Consider the following 26,982-nt stretch of genomic DNA (forward strand, 5'->3'; position numbering starts at 1 on the left):
CACTCTTTATTGTACTCTTCGTGTTTTTATTAGATTCTTACTGTTAAGCTGATCAGGATGTAATGAGTTCTAACTTTTTCAATAAAATGAACATTTAAGTTCGAATGACTGGTTTACTGACCCTACACATGTCTGTTAAAATTACATGTAAAAAGGATAGCATGTTAAATGATAATCTATTGAAATACTAATTCATTCACAGTTTACATTTTTTAACTAAACACATAATTTACCTTTTTAACCCTAAAGTATTTGTTTCTATTTTACTAACCGCAAAACTACACAATGGCTGTACCTGCTGCGAGTATCGAAGCACAATTTTTAGCGTTATCAGCCCTCAGACTTACCACTGAGTCACTAGAGGCCCCTAAGAATAGTGTTTGACTAAATTATGTTACAATTTTATATCACAGAATATTGTTTTCTACTTTTAGGGTGAAGTATCAAGTTTGAGTTGAATTGTTCTATAAGTTCCACTTCGTGCGATCGTGTGTGAGTAAAGTTTAAGTAAAATTGTAAACAACAAATATTTATTTTTACTTTTATAATGGTTTGAAACTGTTTCAAATGATTAACAAAACAGAGTTGGTGAAAATTAACTACTTTATGGTTATTGAAACGTATTTTTAGAGTGCATTTGCTTACTTTTCACATAACGGTTTTTTCTTACTTTTTACACAAATGATTTATTAAAACAGCTTTTATTAATCAGGTTTTTTATAAAGTAAACATATAAATTTTTACACTTTCTGAGAATGTATTTTATGGTATAGGACACATTTCCTACATTTGTTTAACATTTTTAGATCATCTATATTTTCGTCTAATCACATTTCAAAAATTATAATTTAACTCTATTTAAAACAGTTTTAGCAGTTTTTTAATTTCCTACAGGTATATAAAGTTTAAATAACATATGAGCTTTGAATATGATTACAAACAATAATTTAAGACTTCCTATCACACTTACAAATGTGAAAGCCGATTTATATTTACATAATAATACACTTTACAACTTTTCGATTTTTAAAATTTAATTCAGTTTTAGAAATCCAAGAAGTATTCAAGCTATACAGTTTAAATAAACATAAAAAGCCCTTCTGTTTGTTTGTTTCGAACAAAGTCGCAAGGGGCTATCTATTGTGTCTATCGAGAGGAATCGAAATCCGGATTTGAGAATTGTAAGTCCGTAAACTTACCGCAGCCCCACCGGAGACATCCTTCTGTCAGTCGTAAGTTTAAGGACTTTGAACGCGAAAATCCGCTTTCCATTATCCATACTGAACAGAACGCATATAGCCTATTGTGTAATTTTGCGTTGAAAAACGACAAGTAGCTCAGCGGTAAATCTAAGGGTTTATAATATTAAAACTTGGGTGTCGATACCCGTGGTGAGCAGATCACAGGTGTAAATTTGCGCTTAGCAACAAAAAAGTAAGACATATTTAGACTAACATTGACTGGACATTAAACATTTAAATCACAAAAGAAACAAATACTAAGGTATTCATTATGTAATAATAATTTTCCGTGCAGATAAAAATGTATTACGGGAAAGCCTTTAAATGATGACGCCGTATTTTTTATTTCATAATATCCTGTTAAGACACAGCTCTTCAGACTAAGAACTCGGAAAAAAAACTAGACCGATAACTCAAACAGGAAACATATATTTGTTTGGTTGTAGTCAAGGGCAAAGCTATGCATTGGGCTATCTGTGATCTGCCCACCACGAGTATCGAAACCCGATTTCTAGCGTTGTAAGTCCTCAGACATGCCACTGTGGCACTAGGGGGTAGGGGTGGAAATCGTAGACCAAGCAATTATTTGAAGCAATATCATAAAAGAAGAATTTCTAAATTTTATTTTTTTCTTCATCAGTTATTTTCATTCGAAGCAAGCACATTATGTTAAAAAAAAAAGCTTGCTTTAGTGCTAAATATATTTTGTCTTTAAGAATGCTATATATTTATTGTAGCCATTAACGTGAAAACTTCATTGTTTTGTAATAAATCTGCTCATCTGTGTTAGTTATAGATAACATTTTATATTTATGGTAAAGCAACTAAGGCCATCTGTCAACGAACCTAATTTTGATCTAGTGACCAAAGAGCAGCCAGCCACTCAGCAACATCCTCACTGTCCACGCTAAAGAATTAACTGTCACTTAAAATGCGGACAATATTTTGTGGTATCGAACTCATTCGAATCTGGCTCAGCAGCTCCGGAATCGAGTAACCCAACACAGGACTATTCTGTTTTATTAACCAGTTTTAATTTTTTGTTTTACAGGTATGAGCTGAAATTAAAGATAAAAGTTAATTTAATCCAGGTGCATTAGCTCTTCTTAAAGTTCTGAGCTTTAAATTTAGGTAAGAAAGTTGAAAAACGCCAATTTTTTTTAGTTTCATGAAAAGAGTAAACTACTTTAATTTTCTAGTTTCCACAGCTTTATCAATATAGGAGCTCTAATGTAAGTTTTCGAAACTAAATTGTGCTTATGACCTTAATAACTAATTTCATTAGTTTTATGTTATCTATGTTCTATTGTAGTTGAAGAAATTACTTTCCTACAACTTCTTGTTCACCTGCGTTTTACTTCTGTACCTTTAACACGGAGCTGCTGCACAGTAATAGAACCACCTTAATAAAGATGTTGTTTTCTATTGAAGACGAAGGACGTAAAATGATTTGAATATTTTTATGTTCACAAAATCGAATTTAATGAGCTATTCGTTGCATCTTTGATAAGTAACAAAAACCTTTGCACATTTAATAATCAATAGAAACATAAGCAATTCGTTAACCCACTTAGGGTTATTCCAAAGTGTTCTACATGACAGTAATGCACAAGCCTGCTGACTTACTTCTTCGTTGTGTGTAGAATTAGTTAAATTCCTCATTGAAAACTACTCATCTAGAAAATATTTCATTAAGATAGCGTCTACTTCATACTTAATACCGGAGGTTTATTCTCATTAGCCTTTAATTAGGTGCTTATTATATTCTTAAGTTGTAGCGATCGATGTCGATCTGTAAAAATATATGATCCTAAAGAAATATTCAAATATTGCTTAGGACTTGTTTGAAAAACCGCTATCTCAATATTTCCTAATAACTGCAGTCTAAAAGAGCTACCTGGAGGTAAAATCCTTAAACTTGTGAAAGCGCGCAGATTGACGGTGTTTTTTTTTTAACTCAATGGCTCTACAACACATGATACATATGCGTTTTTATCCTTATTCAACGTTTGTTCCCTATCATTATTTGTGATTTCCCGAGGTTTTAGAATTAAGATTTTAGTTTATATGTTTCCTGACTAATTACTATTTGCTTAATTTAACTAATTATTTAACTTTAGTTATCGACAAACTTGTAATTATACTCGTGCATAGGCCTTCGTGTGGTCTTTACTTAAGTAATTAATTATTTCTTCAAGAGTTGTCAGTATGGAAAGGATGTTTAGCACATACCGCTCTTACTAGGATTAGTCCGAACAGGAGGTAATTAAAGAAAGGTGAAAAGATTCGAATCAAGACGGTAATTAAAGCAGAGAAGAAGTATTGGGCTAAACATTATCTTTATTTTGGAACGAGGATTTATCATGATAATAATCAATTATAAGAAGCTGCATGTGTAATTTAATTATCAATACAAAGAGAGAGTTTACGCCTTATTCGATTATATCTAGACTAATGTGAGATTTTGAATGTGAGACTGAACCCAAAATAATCAAAAACACGTTAACGTTGGTTTACTATGTTAATTACTATCATATTAATTCGTGGGCGTCGCGTAACAATTACTATAAACATAAATAATGACTTTAAGTCGTTTTATCTTTACTATCGTGAACCATTTGTTAGAAAGCACTACATTAAATTAATTTTAAAAGTTTTTAAGTTTTCTCACTGAGTATTAGTTGCATGTCATTCCATTTATTTCATTACAGAAGCGAGTTGTTTTCTGACAAGATAATCTAATATTTGCTTTTTTTTCGTAACTCTGTGAAATGACGCTACAGCTATTTTTTAACCAAAGGATAAGATGTTGTGATGGTTAGTAGCCTATTTGATTACATAGTCTCTTCTTATTAATTAGTTACAAGTTTTATTATTATTGTTGCTGTTGATTACCAACTAGTATATATTGTACGTTTCTGTGGCTAGTCTGCTCTCGTCTTCAGTGAAATCCTGAGAAAGATTGTGTTCGTGATCATAATATCCAGAATTCGATCCTGTATATCCTTGACAGAAAACCTCGTACGGTATTCTTTTGTCGTAAGTTTTCAGCGTTAGGTCTCGAATCAACTAACCAGTTAAAAGCTTTCAAGATAATTATCCCGATTTTTCTTACTTCAGTGCTAGCTTGGATGAGTGTGTTATCAGTTAGTTAGATGTACAAAGCTTATTTTCTTTTTCTTGTATGTGGTTTGTATTCCATTATATTCGTATTATTTAATTTTTATTGCATGGTTCTTTTCTCTAATGACTGACTATTGCAGATATATTAGTATTACAGAGTCTTGTATGTCCATTATGCATGTTAAATCTACCTTTTATTGTTTTTTTTTGTTTCTCCAATGTATTGAAGTTCGCATTTCCAAAGGGTGTTGTAAATGGTGTTTTAGCTCTCCACTAGTTGTTTAGGTGATTTGGGGTACTAACTGCAACCATATTGTGTTGTAACTTTTGAATACTATAGTGACTTTATGCTTTTTACGCATTTTATAATTTTAGGGAAACATATGACAAAGGAGAATACAGCTGGGTACCTGTAATTTTAAACCTGCTTTTTCTTAGTGTTTATCTTCATCATTTTCTTCTTTATGAAGTGTTGATGGTTGATGTTGTTAAGAAGGGTTGCAATGATGTGTTTTTCTTACTTCTTCGTAGAATCTTCTCTATTACAAACAATTATTCTGGAAACTAGGCATTCTATGACGGCCGTATCAACGTTGTTTGACTTGTTTGAGATATTTATCAATATCTGTGGATGTCTTGTAAACTATTGTGGTATAAGTAATCGTCTCACTTAGAAATCGGAATTTGTTCTACTTTTCTATTTCTTCAGTGAATTGTATGGCTGGATGTTGACTTTTCAGTTGTTTCATGGCTTCTGGAATCTTGTCTATAGTGTTTGTGGCCATATTATGACTGTATTGTCAGTATATACCAACCAAATCTTGGCTCTTATTCCGGCTGTTTTGAGAAAATTGACTTCGGAATGTTCCGTGTAACGGTTACTGAGCACTTATATTAGTGGTGAGCCCATGACTTTGTTGTTACTGTTAACAGCATTGATCATTAAGGCGTGTTGATGCAGAATATTCAGTTCTATTATCCTGGAAGTTTTCTAAACGCAGTAGTGGTGTATTACAACACTTTCATCCTGTTGGAGTCAGGATTTATGGTTTTCAACAATTCACCACAACCGGATCCTTGCTCTTTAAAATGTTTTTGACTTATGTCGTATATTTTATCCGAAGTACGTTGAAAAAAAAATGATCAGAAAATGGCGTTGAAATCTTCTCCTTAACTAAAAAGCCACATTTCACACACAATGTGTGAATTATCGGAAGTGTCATCAATGTTTGTAGCAGCATTCTCAACACATTAGGGTATGGAAGCTACATCTGTGTTGCTTATGACTCAAGAATCACAATACTGACGCTATGTGTGGATCTGAAAACACGGGTAATATCAGGCTAGAGTAGGTGAATCACTCCGACTATCACACTGTGTCTAGAGAGAGAGTACCCCTTACTTAAAACATGGCGGGAGTGAATATTTGCAAAGATAAGACATTCCTTCACTACTGACCCTCATGTAAACAATCAATCCTCAGATAGATATTCTTGTATGTATGACACCATTTACTTCATCTTTTATACATCCAATGTCAGTGACTACAGGCACTATTCACACAATTATGAAAAAATTCAAAGCTGCGTTACTTGCTTCAGTCTTTACCCACATCGACCAATTTCGCACTAAACCTTCAAACTTCACAATCTGTTTGAGTGTGTTGGATTGTTCCACTACTTTGAGCTTATGTTGTTCTACAGCATAAAATGTTCTGTGTTTTGTATAAGATTAGTTATGAATAACACTGACAATTCTTATATGATCTCCTATAAAAGATCAGTAGTTTCTACTCTTCAGTGTAATCATTTATTGCTTCTAATACCCAAAATGCTTTGAAAGATTGCAACCCCTATAGAGTTCTCATTACACCCGCTTTTGTAAAAAGAATGGTATCTGAGTTTTTCCACAGAGTTCGTGATGGAGATCCAATGCATCCTTTTATCCCCATCCCACAACAGATGTATCATGTAGTTGTACCCAAGTTTCAAAATTTTCAATATCATTTCGGAATATTTAATGAGTATTTGCTACATCAACATTATTGTACATACAAAAAGTGCAAAATATACATTCCAGAAACGAAGTTAGAGTGTACACAAAAAGAAGCTATTTGTTAAACCAATCATAGTGTAGAGTTAGTTCTGGGTCCATATCGTAGTCAAAAGGTACAATAGTATAATCTGATACTAGATAAAGGGAAACACAAATTGTTCACTTTCATAACTAGCAAAACTAAACCTGTAAAAGGAATTCTCTTGGATTACGCAGTACAAAGTTTTCAGAGATTACATGAGCAATCCTCGAACTGAAATTCTGGAATACAGTTCATCAAACCAAGATTTGGCCAAATCAATCAAATCTAAGTACTCACTATAAATTCGTTTTTCAGACTTATCAAACTTAGTTCTTCCTGATGTTTTTGCTGCTGGACGTATGTTTTGCAAAATTTCGATCTCAACATTTTCTTTCAATTTGTTTATTCTTTCATCTTTGAATCGATCATTTGACACAAGTCGGTTACAAACTGCTTTCTGTTCATGTGACTTTTGCAGCACTGAGCCTCACTAGAGCTCAACACACTGCGCATAACAAATAACTGGGTTCTTGCTTCAAATAGTACAATAGTCAACTTGATATGATTTGGGAATATAACACATCCTGTATGAATTTTGTTCAATGACCTGATGTTCAGTCTTAAATTTTAGGACGTGTATAGTCTGGGTTGCTGCAAGATACACCTGTAGTGGGATTTGAAGGAGGAGCTTAGCTTAAGTCATGTCTGTAAGTTTCGTTTTCATCTGGAAAGAAGTATTAGGTGTACGGCATTTAGAATAATAGTGCTGTTAATGGTATTTGTACTGAATGATACCGTCATGTTTAACAGGATATTTCTTTTGTCTTTAAAAGCATATTGTTATTTCACATTACCTAGTCCTAACATGTGGCTTTGTCGGTTATGTCTCATTTTACATATTAGCTAGCATTACTTAAATGTGAGCCTTATAAAGCATTCATCGAGTAATGTGGAAAAACATCATTAGCTCCATAACTATCGAAACCTCCTAATTTTATTGAACGATATAATGTCTTACGTATTATAATGTGATTGGTTTTACTGAGTAAATATGTTATATTGACAATGAATATACAACACACGTTTGTTTCAAGGTACCATGTACTTACAATATGTTTGAAATGCACACAGTAATAGATCAAATTTTACCTCTACAGAATGTCTTTGAGGCCATTAGTAGGTGTTAATTCAAATATTTAAAACAATAGCATTTCTATCGTCATCAGTTGACTGAATTTTTCAAACTGTACTTGTAAAAAAGTATAAAAGGCCCCTGTCAGGACTTAGATGGGGCCATGCCTCGTAGAATAACAACAATGAATTAGGTCAAGCACGACATTACACTGTAGTAAAACACGATAGATAGGACTACTACACTATATGTTTATATATTCCATATGATACTCGAGGCAAGGTAATTATGCATTTTACTAGGTAAGGTAAACTAAAGTAATTCTGGTTTCATATCAACTGAAACTGATAGTTCTGATTCATCAGAACGATTACTTGAGATAATTTGAAGTCAAGTAGATTATAAAAATGAAAACTATAAAGTCAATTCAGTCTCGACTTTTTCTGATTGCTGTATAGCTTTTCGCTACTGTAAAAATACATGTGTAAATATTTATCAAAAACTTAACATTTATTGTAGAGCTGTTATATTTATTAACTGTCATTACCGTGCAATGAAAAACATCTTCCACTAAAATTTACTTTTTACACATTATTCATAAAAATCCTGGTTTGAAGTAACTTTTTGTCTTCAGTTTTCAGAATGATTAAGAAACCCATTAAAACTTCTTCAGTTGGAGGCGTTACATGTTTAGAATTACCTTTCACAATCATAACCTTTTTGCAAATATGATCTTAGATAATGCTAACTTTATATCTTTCTCCAGCTAGACGCTGATCAAGTAAGTCTATTGTAATTGATCTCCCATTCAGTAATGTGTAATAGAAGTTTTTTAAACACTCTTGTTTCAGTTCTTTCTTGAAAATATTTTTTAAGTATGACAAAGCCATGTGATGACATGAATATGCAAAAACCTGCTCGTGTTGTGTCAGTGTTCTTCTGAATACGTAAACAAATATTAGTACTACCTGTTTGAAATGTATTTTATATCAAATTTTTAGATGTCTACTATCTTTCATTAATTGCATTTTTTCATTCTACAGAAATAAAATTCATTTTCCTCGGAAAGATAAACAGTGTGCTTTATTTACCAAATTTCTTATTACCTTTCCTGACTACTTTAAATGGTTAGTTTATTACACAGCGTGAATGAAGTTACTGCCTACTAAACAAATTATTCCTGTCTGACGAGATGTTAAAAGATTATGTGCATAATCTCATCAAATCGTTTCTCCAGAATTGGTAATAACCCTTTTTAAAATATATCAATATGATGAAATATATATCTTTATGATAAAAATATAGAAGCATTTTATGATATGGAAATATTTTTATCAAGACTGCTACTTTATTTTATAATTTAGAAAAATCTACTCTGATAAATTATTTTCTGGAAAACTCTAATTTTGTTTTTGTGTGCACTGATAGCACAAGTATGATTTGAGAAAACTAACATACTACTATATTCAATCAATAAAACCGAAATATCAAACAAAATAGTTTATACCGACTTCAAAATTGTGCCTTCTGCTGTAAAAAAAAAAAAAAGATAACGTGAGCATTTCGTGGATTTTCAGGAAAAAGAAAAATGTAATCTTGTCTTCTTCAGGTTTAATCACAAATACCTTTCAAGTTAATTGATTTTTTCTTTTAAACCGTATTAATAGTTTAACAGTCTGATATTTTCTAGTTTCTATCGTTAAAACAGTTTTGTTTGAGTAAAATGAAGTAAACACTGTGATTTTTTAAGGGCTCTTTAAAAAGAAAATGTTATTATTTGATCAAATATGTTTCTGGGAAATAATTACGTCCTTAATATCAGATTGTGAAAATTAAAGTTTTTCTTTCTTTTAAAGTGTTGTATCAAAAAGTATAAATTTTAATTAGGAAAAGTTTTTAAGGACGTTATACCATTTTTAGAGTACATCTTTTGGAACCATTTGATTTTTCTACATGCTGCTTTCCACATACTTTTCAAAACAATATTTTCGTAACATTCGTTCTAAGGAATCCCTCCCCAATTGAGTATTCATGAAATTAAAAGTGATTTTTCAAGTGTTTTCTTCAAGATTCCGTTACCTTTCAAACTTATCCATTAGAAGGAATAATATTTTTATAAATGTATTTTACAAAACAAATTACATTTATCATATTCCTTAGGGGGGAAAAGTAAATGTAACCTTCTGGAATTATTGATATCACAAGTAAATTCTTCCAAAATACCATCATTTTTCCGAGTGCATTCTATAACTCAAATACTATTTTTCACACACTTTCAAAGCGTTTGTTTTATTTTTCATAGTCACATTCTCCGAGACAAACTTTTTCCTAAGGTGTGGTCCATATGAATACTCTTTGTATGCCTATTCTATATGGAAAACTTTATTGTCAGAGGAATGGTCAAGAACATTTCAAGCTTTATAATATTCTTATTTTAAGCATTAAACATCGATGCTGTTCATGGTGGCAGTATTCTACCTTGAAGCGCAATACTGTAAAAGTAATGACGTTAGGTGCATCCTGCCATGCAAATGCTCATTTACCAGCGTAGATTGAATCACGTGATGATTTACCAAGTTCCAGATTAGTAAACAAAAATAACTATAGGGATTGAATGAAATTTGATATAGCAGTGGTTTTGCTTTCTCTCAATGTTTTATATTCCCATTGTCCTTTAAATTGTTTTGTGTAGTGTATATATCATAATTGAAAACTGTTAATTCATTTGGTGGTCATTACAAATAGTGCGGTCGTTGTTTTTTTGTTTTTTCACTTGTGGGGATCACAAATAATATATTATGGAGTTCAGACTGTTTTATGCAGCCTAGACGACATTTTTGCTGCATTAATCTTCATTTTTTTGTTTCAATATAACAGATCTACATCTTGGTATACTTTATACTTAGGTTTCGATTGTCTTTGTCAAGCTGTGAAGAGCTAGATGTTGTTTCTACCAAATTAATTAGTAAAACTCTATAGAAAAATTAGGAATTATGAACTCTAACTGTTATAAACATCACTTACGAAACATCGGATTTTGAAGTTTTCCATTCTTTAATTGTTTCTGAATCAATATGCATTTTAAACTCATATAGTTCATTTTTATTCAGTGAAATGCCAGTTTTATAAAAATTCTAACATAAGTTTTTTATAATTTTCTATTCACGTTTACTTTTTTCTATTTTGACTTCTTGAAATATTTCACCATACTGTGTAATTTTTACATAACTATAGACATACTTTCTCTTTACAATTTAAGAGAGTAATTTTATAATAAACATGTTTTTGTTTTGTTTTTTCAAGTCATCTATCAAGATTTTAAAGTTCAGGTCCATAATGGAGATGTTATACGTGGAAATACTGGGGTCCTCAAATGCCACGTTCCAAATTACCTTAAGGATTACACTACTATAACGTCGTGGACACGTGATGATGGTCATATGATTTTTTCATTGCATTCTTACGGCAAGTACTTTTAGACTTTCAATGTTATGTGCTTGACCATAATAATATATAATATAAATATAACAAAACTAAATATGTATAAACATTACAAAAAAAAACCTCTAAAGTATACTATTTATTTGTATTTTCTATTTATTGCAAAGTTACTAAGGCCATCTGCAGCTGTCCTTAATTTTGAACTACTGACCAGTCAGCAGCACCCTAGTACCAACAATCCACTCTAAGAGGTTGAATGCCAATCTTATAACACACCCACAGCTTAAAAGGCAAGGAATATGTTGTTGTATTGCACGGATTACAACCAAGTTCGCCAGCTCTTCTACAGGACCAAAATGCACCCCCATTATATTCACACAGTCTCAACATTTTGCTAGCTCTCTTTGTTCATTGTGATGTCTTGAACAACGTGTAACAGTAAATAATAGTCCAAATTTGTGTTGGTCACAAACAGCAAACAAAAAAGGTTTTGGTTTGTTTTAGAACAAAACTGCATAATGGACTATCTACACGCGGGGAACGAACTTGGAAATCTAAAGCTCTGAGCAATGAAGCTTACTTGGTGTGGAAGCATTGTGGAACAAATATAAACAAAAAGCATGACAATCTCTTGAAAATAGCTGAACTAGATAATTTTATAAGTAACTTTACTTTAATCTGAATCCATATAGTTATCTTGCAAACTCCCGTAAACAAAATTTTTTAAACAGGTTATATATTAAATAGTGAACACCCTTACCAATAACGTAGTTCTTCTTCGTGATAACCTATCATTTTATAATACGTATATTTCATAAAACAGAAAGTGATATGATAACAATTTTGATATCTGAAGTTCAGATCTTAAGATCTCACGAATGTTTGGAGCCAAATAAAAATGATTAATTCCAACAAAGAATTTCGCTAAGAGAAAGTACTCCTCATGCTTAAAATGCTGGTTATTGTTTTTCTAATATCCTGAATTTGGAAGTTCTTTATAAATGATCTGATTTATTTTGAAATAATACACTACTTTTCCTCGTGGTAAGATTAAAGTTTACTAAATATGATGTAAAGTATTTAGAGAAACAAAGGTTTATTCTGTATAATAAGTTTTAAAATTTAAATTAGTTTTCTTTACTTTTTTACTTGAAAAACCGCAATGGCTTTCATGTTATTGAGCAATACAGTTCATTCATTATGGAAAGAAGAAATTTCTTTTGTTCCTTTTCTGCTTTGAAACTTTTAACAATTAGAAGCTGTCAGTCACAGTTTCAATTAGATCGGTTATTGTACGATAAATTTAAGTAGCTGAAAATGTAATTCTTAGCGGTAATTATTATATTATGGTTACAAAGCTAAATATGTCATTCGGAAGTTTAATTCACTTTTTTAATTGTTTTCTTACCGGCTTAATTAAAATCGAAAAAACATGAGATTCCATAAAGGGTTTTCTGTTTCACTGCGACATAAAACAGTACACATGCTAAGTAGGCCTAACTTAGATAAGACTACTGCGATGTTGCTAATGAGATATAGCGCTTCTTAGCTCATTCAAGTAGATTATTTCGATTTATTAAACAACTACAAAAGGCATAGGCGAATTAAGTAAAATGAGAGTCTAACTATGGAATAAATTAATGAACTACAACACTATAAGAACCCAAGATGTCGTGTCAGTATTCCGTAATTAAGATTGATATAACTATTCATTACCATATATGGATAGATTGCTCTGGTTAATAATTGTATTTAAGTGCAAATAATATTTTTAGAAAATAAACATTTCCAAAAATTAATATTTGAAAACAAAACTGCAAAGGTGAAATGTACCCGACCAGGACACACATATTTATTTTTATTACCTTATCATGACATACACAAATAAGACACATACACAGTCACAAAGAGCACTTCATTCCTGAACATAAATAAGTATCAGAAGTTCATCATGTTAGTTGAAATACTAGTCGTGTACTACACATATAAAACTGATTTACGGAGAGACGCATAATTAATGGGACTTAATATTCCTCCCGCCTCCTCAGTGGTTCAGTGGAAAGTTTAAGGGCTGATAACGCTAAAAACTGGGGTTCGATAACCTCGGTGGGAATAGTGCTGATAGCCCATTGTTTAACTTTGCGCTTAACAATTAACCAAGACTTAATAACAGAGTAACCAAACATTATTCTAAAAAAATACACGAAGACAATTAAAAATGTAAGGATACATCATTTAAGTCAGAAACATGTTTCGTGAGGGCATGAATTACACGTCTGGTTTTTGTCAAGTATCCATAAGGTTGACTCACCCATACTATGAAACAAATATTATATTATCTACAACGCGTACTTATATACATTTTCTTTTAAAGCACTTAGTAATATGTATATTTTATTTTTTAAAGTTTTATTATAAAAATCATGTCTCGATTTGACACACGCAATACAAATTATATAATGTAATATTTTACATTTCCTATAAACTTTAAACTTGATAGGTCCCAAAATTAATTAAAACGGGGGCTAAGCTATGAAAGACTGAAAATATTCTATTAATTAGTAAATTAAGTCCTTGCTCACACGTTTTCTCAAGTATGTTAGAAACATTTATTACTCCTTAAAACGATATAGAATATATTCGTTTATTGCTCTAGTTGCACCACGCCAACAATTTCATACCTGCCGGGTCTTTAGTAAATAACCTATTTCATTTCTCCAAATGGTACCAGCAACATGAAACCTATCAATTAAGCTGGTATTATTAGTGGATTCTAGTTACTAGTTGACAACCTAGTTCATTTGACCAAAAGGTACCAGTGATAGAAACCTGTCAATTAAACTGGTGTTATTAGTGGATTCTAGTTACTAGCTTACAACCTATTTCATTTCTACAAAGGGTACCAATAACAGGAAACTTATCAACTAAATTGGTATTATTAGTTGTGGATTATGGATGATAACTGACAATCTATTTCATTCCTCCAGAAAACCTATCAAATATGCCGAAATTAAACTTCCCAAAGTTTGTTAGTCATAACTAGTTTGCACTTTCCAATCGTCAAGTTATTTTACACATAAAAAAGAATTTATAATTAAATAACCGAAGATAGTAAGTATATTGGAAGTAGACATCAGCTAAAGAATAACACTGAATACCAATTGAGAATCTGTATTTTCTATTTATTTCGTTCTTGAAAGTTTCTTAATGTACAAGCATCATAAAATAATGAATACCTTGCTTTTCAATTCTTTTTTTCTGCGTTACAGGTTAATTACAAAAATCAGTATTTCTTAAAACATATATATGTATAACCCTGAAACTCTACAATTTCAGTTGAAATTTTAATCAGTCACTACTCATTGAAAAAGCATTCATGAGCAGACAAAATGAGTTAAAGATTTAACCAAAAAAGTTTTCAATTACGTTTTAACTGATGCATATGTTTTTCTTATAATAAGGAAAGTCGATTATGTTATTTTTATGCACAAACAGCAAGTTTCTGAGCTGGTTTTATATATCCAGCTGCAATCGTTATTGAGAAAAGTACTCAAAACACGAAAACATACTCACGCCATGACAACGAGTTAAAGTAGTAACTTTGAAAATGTTGATTGATTTTTCACGTTAATATACTAATAGAAACATTACCTCGACAGATGTTTCTCGCTTGAAATTTCAATTATTTTCATTCAACACAAGGGTTTAGGGAAATATAGTTCAGTGCTTTAACGACTTTGATCATCAATTATATTAAAGCTCCCGTAAAAAATATGCATAATGCAAGGTTGATGATATTAAATTTTACGTTAAACCCGAGTTAAAATTTTCATAAACAGCTCGAGTATTTTGTTTTCATTAAAGCGACTATAACCTACTTTCCGGGTAAAAGCACATGTTTAAAATTGTTTGATTTATAGCCAATTATTAAAAGAAAAACAGTAATGCCAAAGAAATGCCAAAGTTTAACAATCTTTATACTTAAACATTAACGATTTAAAATACGACTGCATCTTTTACACAGACCACTTTAAATATCAAAATCAACAAGTTACATTACGTCCCCTGTCGATATAAAGTTATAGTGAAACGGCATTCATCAGAACCATATTTAGAAATTTGGTAAGTAGTATGATGCCACCGAAAACTAACTGCTTTTGGAATGGGTATGTAACAATCCTTTCCGATGCATGATATTCATACACTCCGATCATAAGGATGTGTTCAAATTGGAGATTTAGAATTTCCAAAAAGGAGATAGCCCTTATATGTAGACTTATATGTAGACCAACTTGTAACACTAGGACATTTCAGAAATAGAACTGCCAAAAATAAGCAAAGTGAGACGTCTTTCAACGGCTGAGAATCCACGAACACAAGGTTTAATGGTCAAACCGTTAACGTACGCCAGGCAACAGTATGCAACATAATCAAGAAGGATCGCCGTCTGTAAAAGTGACACAAGTTGTTTCTATGACTTATCCGTTCAAATGTTGCATGCCACAAGCAGCTGCAGGATGAAATGGTTATTTGTGTAATTGCATACAAAGAAATACCGCCCAAGTCGCCAGACATACCATAACTATGGATTTCTGTGCGTTCGAACTGTTGAAACGAGAGCTTTGAAACCGATATTTTTGTAAACTAGATAGATTATGGAAAGCAAGCAAAAAGGAGTTATATTTTTCTGACATGACAAGCTTACAATGGAAATTACGCTGGAGGGTTATGGTAAAGAGAAAAATCATCAGATAGCGAATGACCAGACGAAGCAACACGGGCTGTAAGGACTTTTGAGACTCCAAACATGCTCTACCTCTGTATACAGTATTTGTGGTACTTTAGTACATTAACTCACTATAACCTAAAGAGTATGTACCTTGGTATACGCATTATAACTGCCCCTAGTGGTTCAGCGGCAAGGCTGAGAACTTTTAATGCTAAAAGTTAGGTTTCGATACCTGCTGTAGGCAACGTACAGATAACCTATTGTGTAACTTTGTTTTTAACAACAAACCAGGTATTACTCTTTTTTCATATAGTTATTCTAAGTTATTTTGAGTTAAAATTTGCTACAGTGCTGTTATAAGAAACGATGGACAGGAAGGAAAGGTAGTAGTTCTCATTATATAGCACCTTGGTAAGAATTATTTTTATCTATAGTCATGCAAGAGTGCAGTATAATCATCTGCTTCTCTTCTATATTCTGGTGCTGAAATATGTTAGTTTGTTCTTTGAAGAGTTCTTATGTAGCCTTCTAAATGAAATGTTGTTCTTCAGTGTAACTTTATAAAATGTGCATCGTGAATTGTCTTAGCCAAGTAAACAGGCAACATGAAATCTTAGCTCTATTATCGTGCAAAGCTTTAGTCGGTAAACAAGCAACATGAAATCTGAGCTCTTTTATCATGCAGAGCTTTAGCTAGTAAACAAGCAACATGAAATCTGAGCTCTATTATCATGCAGAGCTTTAGCCAGTAAACAGGCAACATGAAATCTGAGCTCTTTTATCATGCAGAGCTTTAGCCAGTAAACAGGCGACATGAAATCTTAGCTCTATTATCATGCAAAGCTTTAGTCGGTAAACAAGCAACATGAAATCTGAGCTCTTTTATCATGCAGAAGATCTTCATCTTAATGATTATTTGTTCATCGCTTACCTCAGAATTTCTATTAGAGTGAAATTATTATTTTCATTATTAACATTACCGACAGTTTCCTACAGTAAAATTTTTACTTCAAATCAGTAAAAGTATTCATCTATATATTTTTACTTCTTCACTTTAAATTACTCTCCAACCCCTCGACTGAATGTCTCGATTACTCGTTAATTTGTGAGCTGCATATCGTTTCTATGTTTCAGCGTGTTTAATTTTAATTGTGTCTAACTTAATAATATTCGATTACTACACATTTTCCGTATTGCATGCAGACACTTTGTAGTAATGAGGCTGAAATATAGAAATGTTTTTATAAACATCTCAGAAAACAGTAAAATATTTTCGAAAGAGTAAGTCTTGATAGATACTTTGATTAGTGATACAATAACTACATAAAAAGTATTTGTGTTAGTTACCAATATTTCTTTCAGTTTTATCAGTTTATATGTACTTTGAGTTTTGTTTACATTTTAAAGTAAGTGTTATTTTGATAACCGTGGTGGGCAGAGCATAGACAGCCCATTCTATAGCTTTGTGCTTAATTACAAAACAAAGAAACAAACAAGTAAGTGTTAATTTGGGATATTTGAAGACGTACGCCAAGTAGTAACTGTTTCGTTTTCCTTTTATTTTAAACTTAGTATTAGCTTCTCGTCACTCTTCTAACATGCTTATTCAACGTATTCATGTAGTTTTGACAATCAAACAAAATATCCATTTGTATTTTATAGTTCAAAAATATAATTCATAATTTTTTGTTAACACTCTTGAGCAATATAACTTGCTTGCACACACAGAACCGTTAGTAAGCTATACTTCAACAATTGACAGAAATATACCTGCTAACAAATAAGCTCTGAAACGTTGCTGTTGAAAAGTCATTCTTACGAGAACCGAAGATAAAGAAATTGTGCTTCTGTTAATTTCCTAAATGAAAATAAATCTTCTAGAACAGCTTCAACAGCAACGTTTCACACGGATTTTAGTTAAAGCTAAATGAAAATAAATCTTCTAGAACAGTTTCAACAGCAACGTTTCACATGGATTTTAGTTAAAACTAAATGAAAATACATCTTCTAGAAAATATTATATTTGATTTAATGTGACTGTCTGTTTCTATTCATAATTATGCCTGTTGAACCAAAAAACGTACGGAATGGAAATTTATAAAGATATATGATTTCCAAAAATGATATTTGTCAGATTTATTTGGTTTTAAAATTGCATTAACTAGATAAATGACTTAAATCGTAATTGTAATTATATAATTTTTTTGTTTGATTGAATAAGAAGCATCTGGGATTAAAATTTCAGGATGAAAGCGAGTGGTTTTAAATAATATTAGTGTATTTGTATTATAATGTTATAATGTATTATTATGTTTTAATGTTAAACTATATTTTTATATCAGGACGAAGTGAGATTGAAGCCAGTTCTCTAAATTTGACTGTAACTTTCTTTCCAGATTCAGATTCCAAGTATATCTTCTTTCCTAGTGGAGACCTCCATATTCGAAATACACAAACTTCAGACTCTATCAGGCGTTATAAGTGCCACGTGACAGACCGCCTCGCTGATCGAAGTGTTAGCAGCGCCATCTCGGGCAGATTGATTGTAAGAGGTACAGGCAATGTGTCAGTATCAATAGTATGTTTAAGATTAAAATGTCTGGTTTGTATTCGACATTATGATTAATGAGTACCTTGTATATAGATGTAAGTCATCTGGCTATGAAGTTTAACTGTTCGACATGTTCAGGAGAAATACTCCTTAACACATTAATGTGTAGATACTAAATAAAGTTAAAGGTACAGTTCTACGTTTATGTAAGAATCGATATTTTAACAATATTATGTGCTAAGATTTCAACTAAATCTTTACTTCTGTTTATTGAAATCAATCGCTGAGGAAAGGTTATTTGAAATTAATGTCTTCTTTTTTTTGTAAACATTATGATAGAAAATAATTGTCGAAATATGCGTTGAGTATAGTTCACTTAAGTTGGCTACAGGTTCTCACTGTTTAAATAGTTACACATGCAATTAGTTTTACATAACGAACTTCACGTGAACCAGACGTATATATATACTGCTTTTATTTCATTTAGCACGTACATAACAAAAACGACATAAAACAATATATATATATATATATATATATATATTGAAAATTTAATATAAAAGCGGTTATGCTATGAAGATTGATTATGAAATATTAAAATTGGAGAAAGTTTGCTGTGAAACTTCGGTTTCAGATGCACCCCAGAATAAAACTGAAGCATCTGTACCCTTTTCTAGCTTCACATCATTTGGGGATAGAAATTAGCATCAGACGATCAAAGCTATCAAAATGGTAAACGGTTATAACCAAATATTTAATTTATTTGAATCGTAATTCCAGCAACATGCATAATCACTGGAACAAACTGATACAGTATAAAAAGCACATGTGTGTTCTTTAAACGCGCAGTACAAAAAAAAAACTATTATAGAATTTCAACGACATATAGAAATAATTAGAATCATACGGTAGTAATGTATATTTTAACTTCACAGTTAGTATAAATAACCACACAGTTTCAATAATGACAAGTTGACACTAATATTCAAATTTATATGCTTTAACAATGTACAATATGTATAAAATTCCGCGCATGAAATTCCAGTATTAGGTTCATCCAAGTTTAAATAGTTACTACTGAATAAACATCTCCATATTATGGACGAAAGAGTTGAGATTAATTACTGGAAGATGATAATTACAGTCCTCTCATTAAAGTATATGTCTAACATCTGAGAGGGAAAAAATTACAAGCATACATTTTGTTTTTCCTATCTGGGGCAAGGCGTCAGATACTTTTTAAATGCATAAGACTGTACTGTGTTGTTTTATTAATAATATTACAATGATTTATTGAGCGCTTTATTTTAGATTTCACTGTAAATACGACGAGTAGGGAATAGACCAAATTCGCTTAGATCACAATGAAACAATTTCTTTGAAGGCGAAGCGTGTAACTGTGCATTCGTTCCACTGTAAGTTAAGTCAGAACTGATGTTATAAACATTCTTTGTTTGGGCGTTGCAGGAGAAAAGAGAGCCATTATCATGCAAAAGGAATATTAAGAGTGCTCTGTATGCAGACTTGTAGTGCCTATAGATACATGGTTACAGCTATAAATCGGAAAGAATAACACGTGCTTTTTTGTTGTAGGTATATCATATATGATTTTTTAAGTAAATTCTGTCTCTAATCATTCCTTTTCAAACATATAAAAACGAACAAAAGTTCAGGAAAGTAGATCAATATCAATTTTACAAAACACGATAATACCATACTAAAGAAATATTAATAGCTGTTTCCATCAAAACAAAGTTGTTCTAGACATTATTTTCACACCAAGATAGATTTATAGTGTTTGAAGTGTTATTTGACATACATTATTTATATCAAGAATATCTGTCATAATTCTGGTGTTGATCAATGTACTACAAAAATGGATTATTTATTATTTCTGTCAGGAAATTTTAAAGAAGCTTTTCGCTTTATTGGAACAAAAGCTGAAATATTTATCACATTTCAACTCGTAATGTTTTTGGTGAGAAGGAAACTAAAATACATTAAGAATTTTGTTTTTTCATTTCACATCAATACAAATATGTGTGCAGTATGTTATGTAATAGATTTTGAAATAGGCTAAAAAGGCATGCTTCTGCGAGGCTGTAAAATCTTAATTCCATTTTCGGCATATCAAGAATATACAAAAATGCTCATACTACTGGATTACGCCACTTTAGCTTTGGTGTTCTAAAGGTACATAATTTAGGTCTTTTTTTAATTTTTTCCACAAATTATGGACAAAAGAATTAAAAAGAGAAACCTACCATAACAAAGACATATTCCATATTTAAGAGCCAATGAACGACCTTTCCAATAATAAAAGTAGACAAGTTTTTATTATATTCTTAATAGTAGCTTAATTGCAAAACTTATTTCATTAAGTTCTGTGCCTCAATCTATTAATCAATAAAGTCTTCTTTATATAAAATCTTCTCTAATCACTCCCTTTTGAAAGAATCTCGTACAAGTTATGATGTACCGGAAAGTCACATTCACGGACAGCATGATTAAGTATACTAATTTGTCTTCTATCGAAAAATGTGCCTATTATTTTACGAGTGTTTTACGTTGGTCCAATATACTTAGAATTAAATCCTAGACATTTGAATTCATAAATTGCATTAGATTTTATTAAAGGTTATGCCATTTCGGCAAATCTGAAAAATGTTCTAATCTAAGTTAAAATTTAAAGATCATTATTGATTTTTTTTAAATGGGCCCCGCATGTTTCCAAGGTAATATTATATGAAAGGTTTGGAACATCACAATTTATATGTTTGGGTGTGTGTGTTTTTGTTTTTTTTTCGTTTTCTCGGATATTTTATTAAAGCTATGGAAGGGTTATCAGCGCTAGCTGTCACTGAACTGATAGACAAGAGGGAAAGGAAGTCAACTGTGTCTACCGCCAAATGTTGATTACTCTAATCAAATAGTGGAATTTGACCGTTACTCTCATAATGCACTCGCAGACTCAAAATGCGAAGCTTAATTTTACAGCAACTGCGAAACACTGCTCCTCGAATTTGTAGCTCAGCACAGTAACATAACCACTAAATCTATTCATAAAAATAATTTCTTCAGTCATTCTAGTCCTCATATATGTTAAAATTAAAATAGCCACTCGGACTCTTTAGTGAATGCAGAATTATTATTACAATATTTCAAGTGTGAACACCACAAAGGTGGCTACAGAAAGTTAATCAAAACAGATTACTTCGTAAATAATTGCAGAGAAATACCCAATATTATTTAGTTGTTACTAATAAAAAAGTTATGTGCTACTTGCTTAAAATGTAAACATGTCCATCATGTATCATCCATATCCATCAAACTTTAAGACATAAATTATAAATAATTTGTATTATCCATGTCCATCAGACTTTAGGACATAAACATGTCTCTTTCAACTCTATAAAATCGTGGGTAAATTCATGAAAAAAAGAGTGAAGTATATTTCGAAAAATCGCCCAATCAGTTTAAATATTTTTGTGTGACAGATAAGCATAAAAATGTGTTATTTACTTAGTAAGTAACTGTTTCCTTTTGTTTCGGAAAAGCTACTCAACAGGTATCTGCGCTAACCACCCGAATTTTGATTTAACAGATATATAAAATAACGCATCTATTCAACACACCCACTGCCAACTCTTGAGCTCCTCTTGTATGACCGAACAGTGGGATTTGACTGTCACCTGTGTAACACACCCACGGCCCCACAGTATGGAGTGCTATATTTTATTATTTGTTCTGTGGTAATGGGACGCGACCATTGGGCCGTAGATTCACAGTACTGTATGCTAACCACTAGGCCCAAGTGTTGCATAACGCATTATAAGCTAAATATTTTACCTTAAGAACACAGAGAATAAACATAGCCTAATTTCATAATTTTATGCCTAAAGTTAATTATTTGTTATAGCGCAAAGCTACATTATTGACAATCTGTGCTTTGTCTGCCGCAGAGATTGAACGTCGAATTTTAGCATCATAATCCCTTAAATTGCCGCTGAGCTACCGGTAATATGCCTAACAAAAGTAAATAAATGAAATATTAACATACAAGTAAAATAATAAAACTTAAAACGTGTAGTTTCTACAGCTCTTAACAAAATTAACCAAACTGCTGAAACTGTTCCAAAGAACATATCTAGTAGACAATAAAGCAATAGCGAAAGAATTATACATACTCTGATCATGTAGCATTGGTGTTTTGTTAATCAATCTTGTAATATGTAAATTTTATTTTCGTTACTTGAGAATAACCAAAGTTCTGATAAATGCTAACTATAACATACAGAACTACTGTATTTCTGTAGTGCACATTGGAGTATAAAATATATTTCAATTCTAGGAATAAATGACTTTAGAACATCAAATTTATTCGTTCTTTGAATGGACACTCAACGTTTCGCTTTACAAAAAATGGAGAAGTATATATAATGAATGAACGACCAAATCAGAGACTTCCATCCCAAATGTTAATAACGACCAAAAAAAAACGTGACAACAGCAAATATATATATATATATAACAGAAGAAAATGACCTAGCGATCTCAATGTCCTCTTTGAACCTACTAGCTAAAGGTTCTCCTAGTTTTTGCGGTAACAACTAAACTTTCCAACCAAGCGTGTTTGAATACATTGGCTTTCCTTGAACAAACTTTTTATTCTATTTGATGACACCATCTCTATAAAAATAGAGAAATGATTACATCTCCAAAGTACTACAACAGCGAAAACAACTGTCTTATACATCACAATATCATCGAATCAACCTCTACTACAGTTAACATCGAAAATGATAACATAAGTTCGCACATTAAACCCATTCCTGAAATTTGTTCCACTACAGATGCAACAAGTCACGCAGCTTCCAAATGTCTTAATAAACATGCTATGAACAAACGACAACCTCCTCATGCTAATAAAGATAGCAAAACGAAAATCTCGGATGTGAGGGAAAAGATCAGGAACATTTTAAAAAGACATAAAATTAATCAGACAAAGCCTTACTTATATCTCCAAGAACAATTGCCTTTTAAAAAGTTAATAACATCATCATCATCAAATGCAAAGGTTATGAGGTTGTGAGCAGTAACATTTACGAACAAAAAATATTTGTTCAACTTAAAGACGAGGATAAATCTCAAATACTTAACAGTGACCCTCACTAAAAAAACAGAGACAAAAGTAAAATAGATTATCTATGAACTTACGAAAACATGTAACCTCACTAAGAAGATTCTAGATGAACTTAAACCCTCTAAGAGTCACATTCCAGAATTATACTGTTTAAAAAAAGAACATAAACCGGTTATGCCACTAAGACCCATAGTATCAGTATATGGCAGAGGCCCTGAAAACCTATCTTCGCTTAGGCGTACAATTTTGTGCCATTACTATATTGCGTTCCAACACACTTGAAAAACACACAAGACCTACACAACAATACTATTTACATTAGACGTTGTAGCTCTCTACCCATCTATAAAGACAGAAGAAGGCATCAATGCTGTGTGTGAATGCATATTGAATAACTTAAACAATTTGGAGATGTACTAACTCATAACAGACACTGTTAGAGAAATCTTACATTTCGTCCTTCACAATGGATATTTTCGTTTTGAAAACAAACTATATAAGTGGTGTCTCAATGGGTAATATAGTCGCTGTTATTTATGCCATAATATTGTTTTTGAAACAACGGCAGTGGCTTCATGAGACCAACACCGGCCCTGATTTGTGGCTTAGCTACATCAATGACGTGTTTGGCCTATGGAACCACAGTCTTCCTTTTTTAATCAAATATCTAGACTTTCTAAATTCCATAAACCCTTAATCAATCGAATAACAACAAGAGCATAGCTTTTCTTGATGTTACCTTAATGATTGATAATGACAATAATATATAATCTACATTATTTCTCAAACCTTTGAAAAAAACTTCTTTTTCTTGACATCAACTCTCATCATCCAAAAGCTTCCAAGAAAGATGCAATTATTGTAATTAAAAAGACTCGATCTCAATTGTAATGAAAAAACCCACACACTCTGAACTCAAATAATTATTTTGAGCAACGAATATCCACCTTTTTACGTCGAGCAAACCTTCACAGAACATGACGCACAAAAATTAGTATCGCACTTCCAATATAAAAAACACAAATAAACCAGGAAGAAGAAAAACATATCTCATAAAATATTACTTTTATTGTACCTCTAATTTACGAAACTATCTCTAAGAAATAAAAATTATTATCAGGACATCTAAACTGCCGATTAAAGTTATAGAACGGCCAGGTCCAACCCTCAGAAGCCAACATTCAAAATCTCAGTACACTACCCTACAATGTATTAAAGCCAGCTGTCTTGTATAAGTGGGTTTGCAGCAAAAAATGGGTGTCTTTCCCTCCAATGTTGTTTACCAACTTATATGTAACATCTGTCATCACACATATATTGGTGAAACCGGAAGAACTCTACACACAAGGTTAAAAGAACATATTGACTCTCTTTATAAACTACAACACGAAAGAAGCGCAGTTTCAGATAATTTTGTAACCAGCCATAGACAAATAACTCCTAACAAGAATATACTATTATCTATACAAATCCTTACAAATGCCATAAAATAGACTGAAAGAAGCTCTTCTCATCGAACAACTATGACCACAAATGAGCATGGACAAAGGATGGTGTCTATAAGTATAATTATTTTATTTTTCATCTAAACTTTTGTTATTGCAATCTGTAAGTTAGAGAGAATGTTTGTTTATTACAGGTAGCAATTTATTCTATCAACAATATAATTCTTTCAATAATAAGCTTTACTACTTAACATGTCAAACACGATGTATATGCTATTAGAATTGACTATTTAAACCAACTGAAGCTATGTACTATCAGTTAGGGGGTTTGTGTTTCAGTGAAACTCTCCTTAAAAAGCTGTAAAGCGAAACGTTGAGTGTTCAATTACAGAAAAAATAACAAATTTGGTGTTATAAGGTCGTTTATTACTAGAATTAACATACAGAACTAACTGAATTGCTATGTATTTACTATGAGTAAACAGAAATGTATTTCATTAGTACAAATAAAAAAGTAAAAGGAGCTTACATGCTCAGTACATAAAACACTGGGAACATATTTTAAAATACATAGATAACATACAATTTTAATTTAATCTGGATTAGTAATGAATGTTTGGGCATAACAGTTGTGTTAATTATCTCATTAAATGTGCATATCATTTTCACGAATAAATCCAAAAATGATGTTACACATAACTATGTACGAAGGATGAGAGTTAGACCTTGTCACTAATTATATGAGGTTAGATTTATTTATGTTTTCACAGCATTCATTTATTTTACATCGTGCTTACACTTTCCTCTGCATTAGACGATCGTTTGTCAGCTAATATTTCATGAACTTTATTTAAAAAAAAATAATATACCATGAAAAAAACAAAACAGTGTCAGCTGAATTAAACCTGAACTCAAGCCAGAAGAGTGTTAATTAAAATGTAATCAAAGCAGAAAATGTAACAAATTAAAGAATATTAGACAATAAGCATTAGGTAGAATAAAATGATTTAATACGGTTATAAACAAATAAAAACAAGTAGAAATCTTAGATACCTGTTTAAGGTAGGTTTAGTAGACTGACTTTGGGCCTATATAACTGTGTTTTTGTGAAAATATTTCATATTTCTATTACCCAACTGCAACGACTCGATACCTTATTTCTTTCAGACATGACATTTCGATCTCTTAAACTGGGTGTCTATTATGAAGGTATCAGCTAACAGATGTTTCCGCATATAAAAGCTATCTTCAAGTTTTGTACACACACACAAAAAAAAACTTCTAAGTTTTAACACTCCTATTAAAGACAGAGTTCGGTGCCAAAGAGAAAAAAATAATCCCTCATTCTTTCAATTATATAGCGAGCTACTTATTGATGTATAAAAGTTATGGTAGAAAAACCTGTATTTAATGTTTCTGTTCCATTATACTAACTATCAGGAATTACAAGTAAAATGTTTTCAATTGTCTTTTACTCACCACAGGAACATAATGGAATTCCCCAAAACTGGTAAATCTCAGTTACAAGTGAAATGTTTTCAATTGTCTTTTACTCACCACAGGAACATAATGGAATTCCCCAAAACCAGTAAATCTCGGTTACAAGTGAAATATTGAATAATAGATTGGACTTCATATCTATTTTTGTTGTTTTAAATAGTTCGTCTGCAGAAATATTTAGAACAATAACTTGATATAAATGAATAAAAAACCTATAACCGGAGTGCTTTCGAAAGGTGGACCTTTCGAAAGCTCTCGGGTTATGGGATTTTTATTCATTTCTATCAAGACTTCTTGAACCTACGTGTTTTTTGAACATCATTAATAGAACAATAACATATATAAATATTCATTCACTGTGGTGATTACAAGACAACTTCAAACACTATTAAGTGTAATACAACGTCATCAATCAGTTGTGGAGCAAGGAGAACTAAACTTGGCAGACGGACTCGGCGTGGCCCGGAAGTGGTCTTATCTATATGGTGTAGGAATACCAAAAGAGGCTATGTCAGGTTTTTATGTATGAGCCGGATTCTTTACAATAGGTGTCTGTGACGTATTGGCGACACATTTCATCAATAGACAAACAGTACCCAA

The 26,982-nt window shown here is 31.7% G+C and overlaps 1 protein-coding gene across 1 annotated transcript in view; it reads left to right on the forward strand.

Moving 5' to 3' along the window:
- The window catches only part of LOC106478204 (Down syndrome cell adhesion molecule-like protein Dscam2), a 123,612-nt gene that overhangs the window by 29,566 nt on the left and 67,064 nt on the right, over positions 1-26,982 (forward strand). Inside the window, exons 4-5 of the mRNA XM_022381762.1 lie at positions 10,877-11,038; positions 18,140-18,295. Coding sequence (XP_022237470.1) covers positions 10,877-11,038; positions 18,140-18,295 — 318 coding nt within the window. The remainder of the gene's footprint in view (positions 1-10,876; positions 11,039-18,139; positions 18,296-26,982) is intronic.

This window comes from Limulus polyphemus, unplaced genomic scaffold, assembly GCF_000517525.1.
Source record: "Limulus polyphemus unplaced genomic scaffold, Limulus_polyphemus-2.1.2 Scaffold189, whole genome shotgun sequence".
NCBI classification, from domain to species: Eukaryota; Metazoa; Arthropoda; class Merostomata; order Xiphosura; family Limulidae; genus Limulus; species Limulus polyphemus.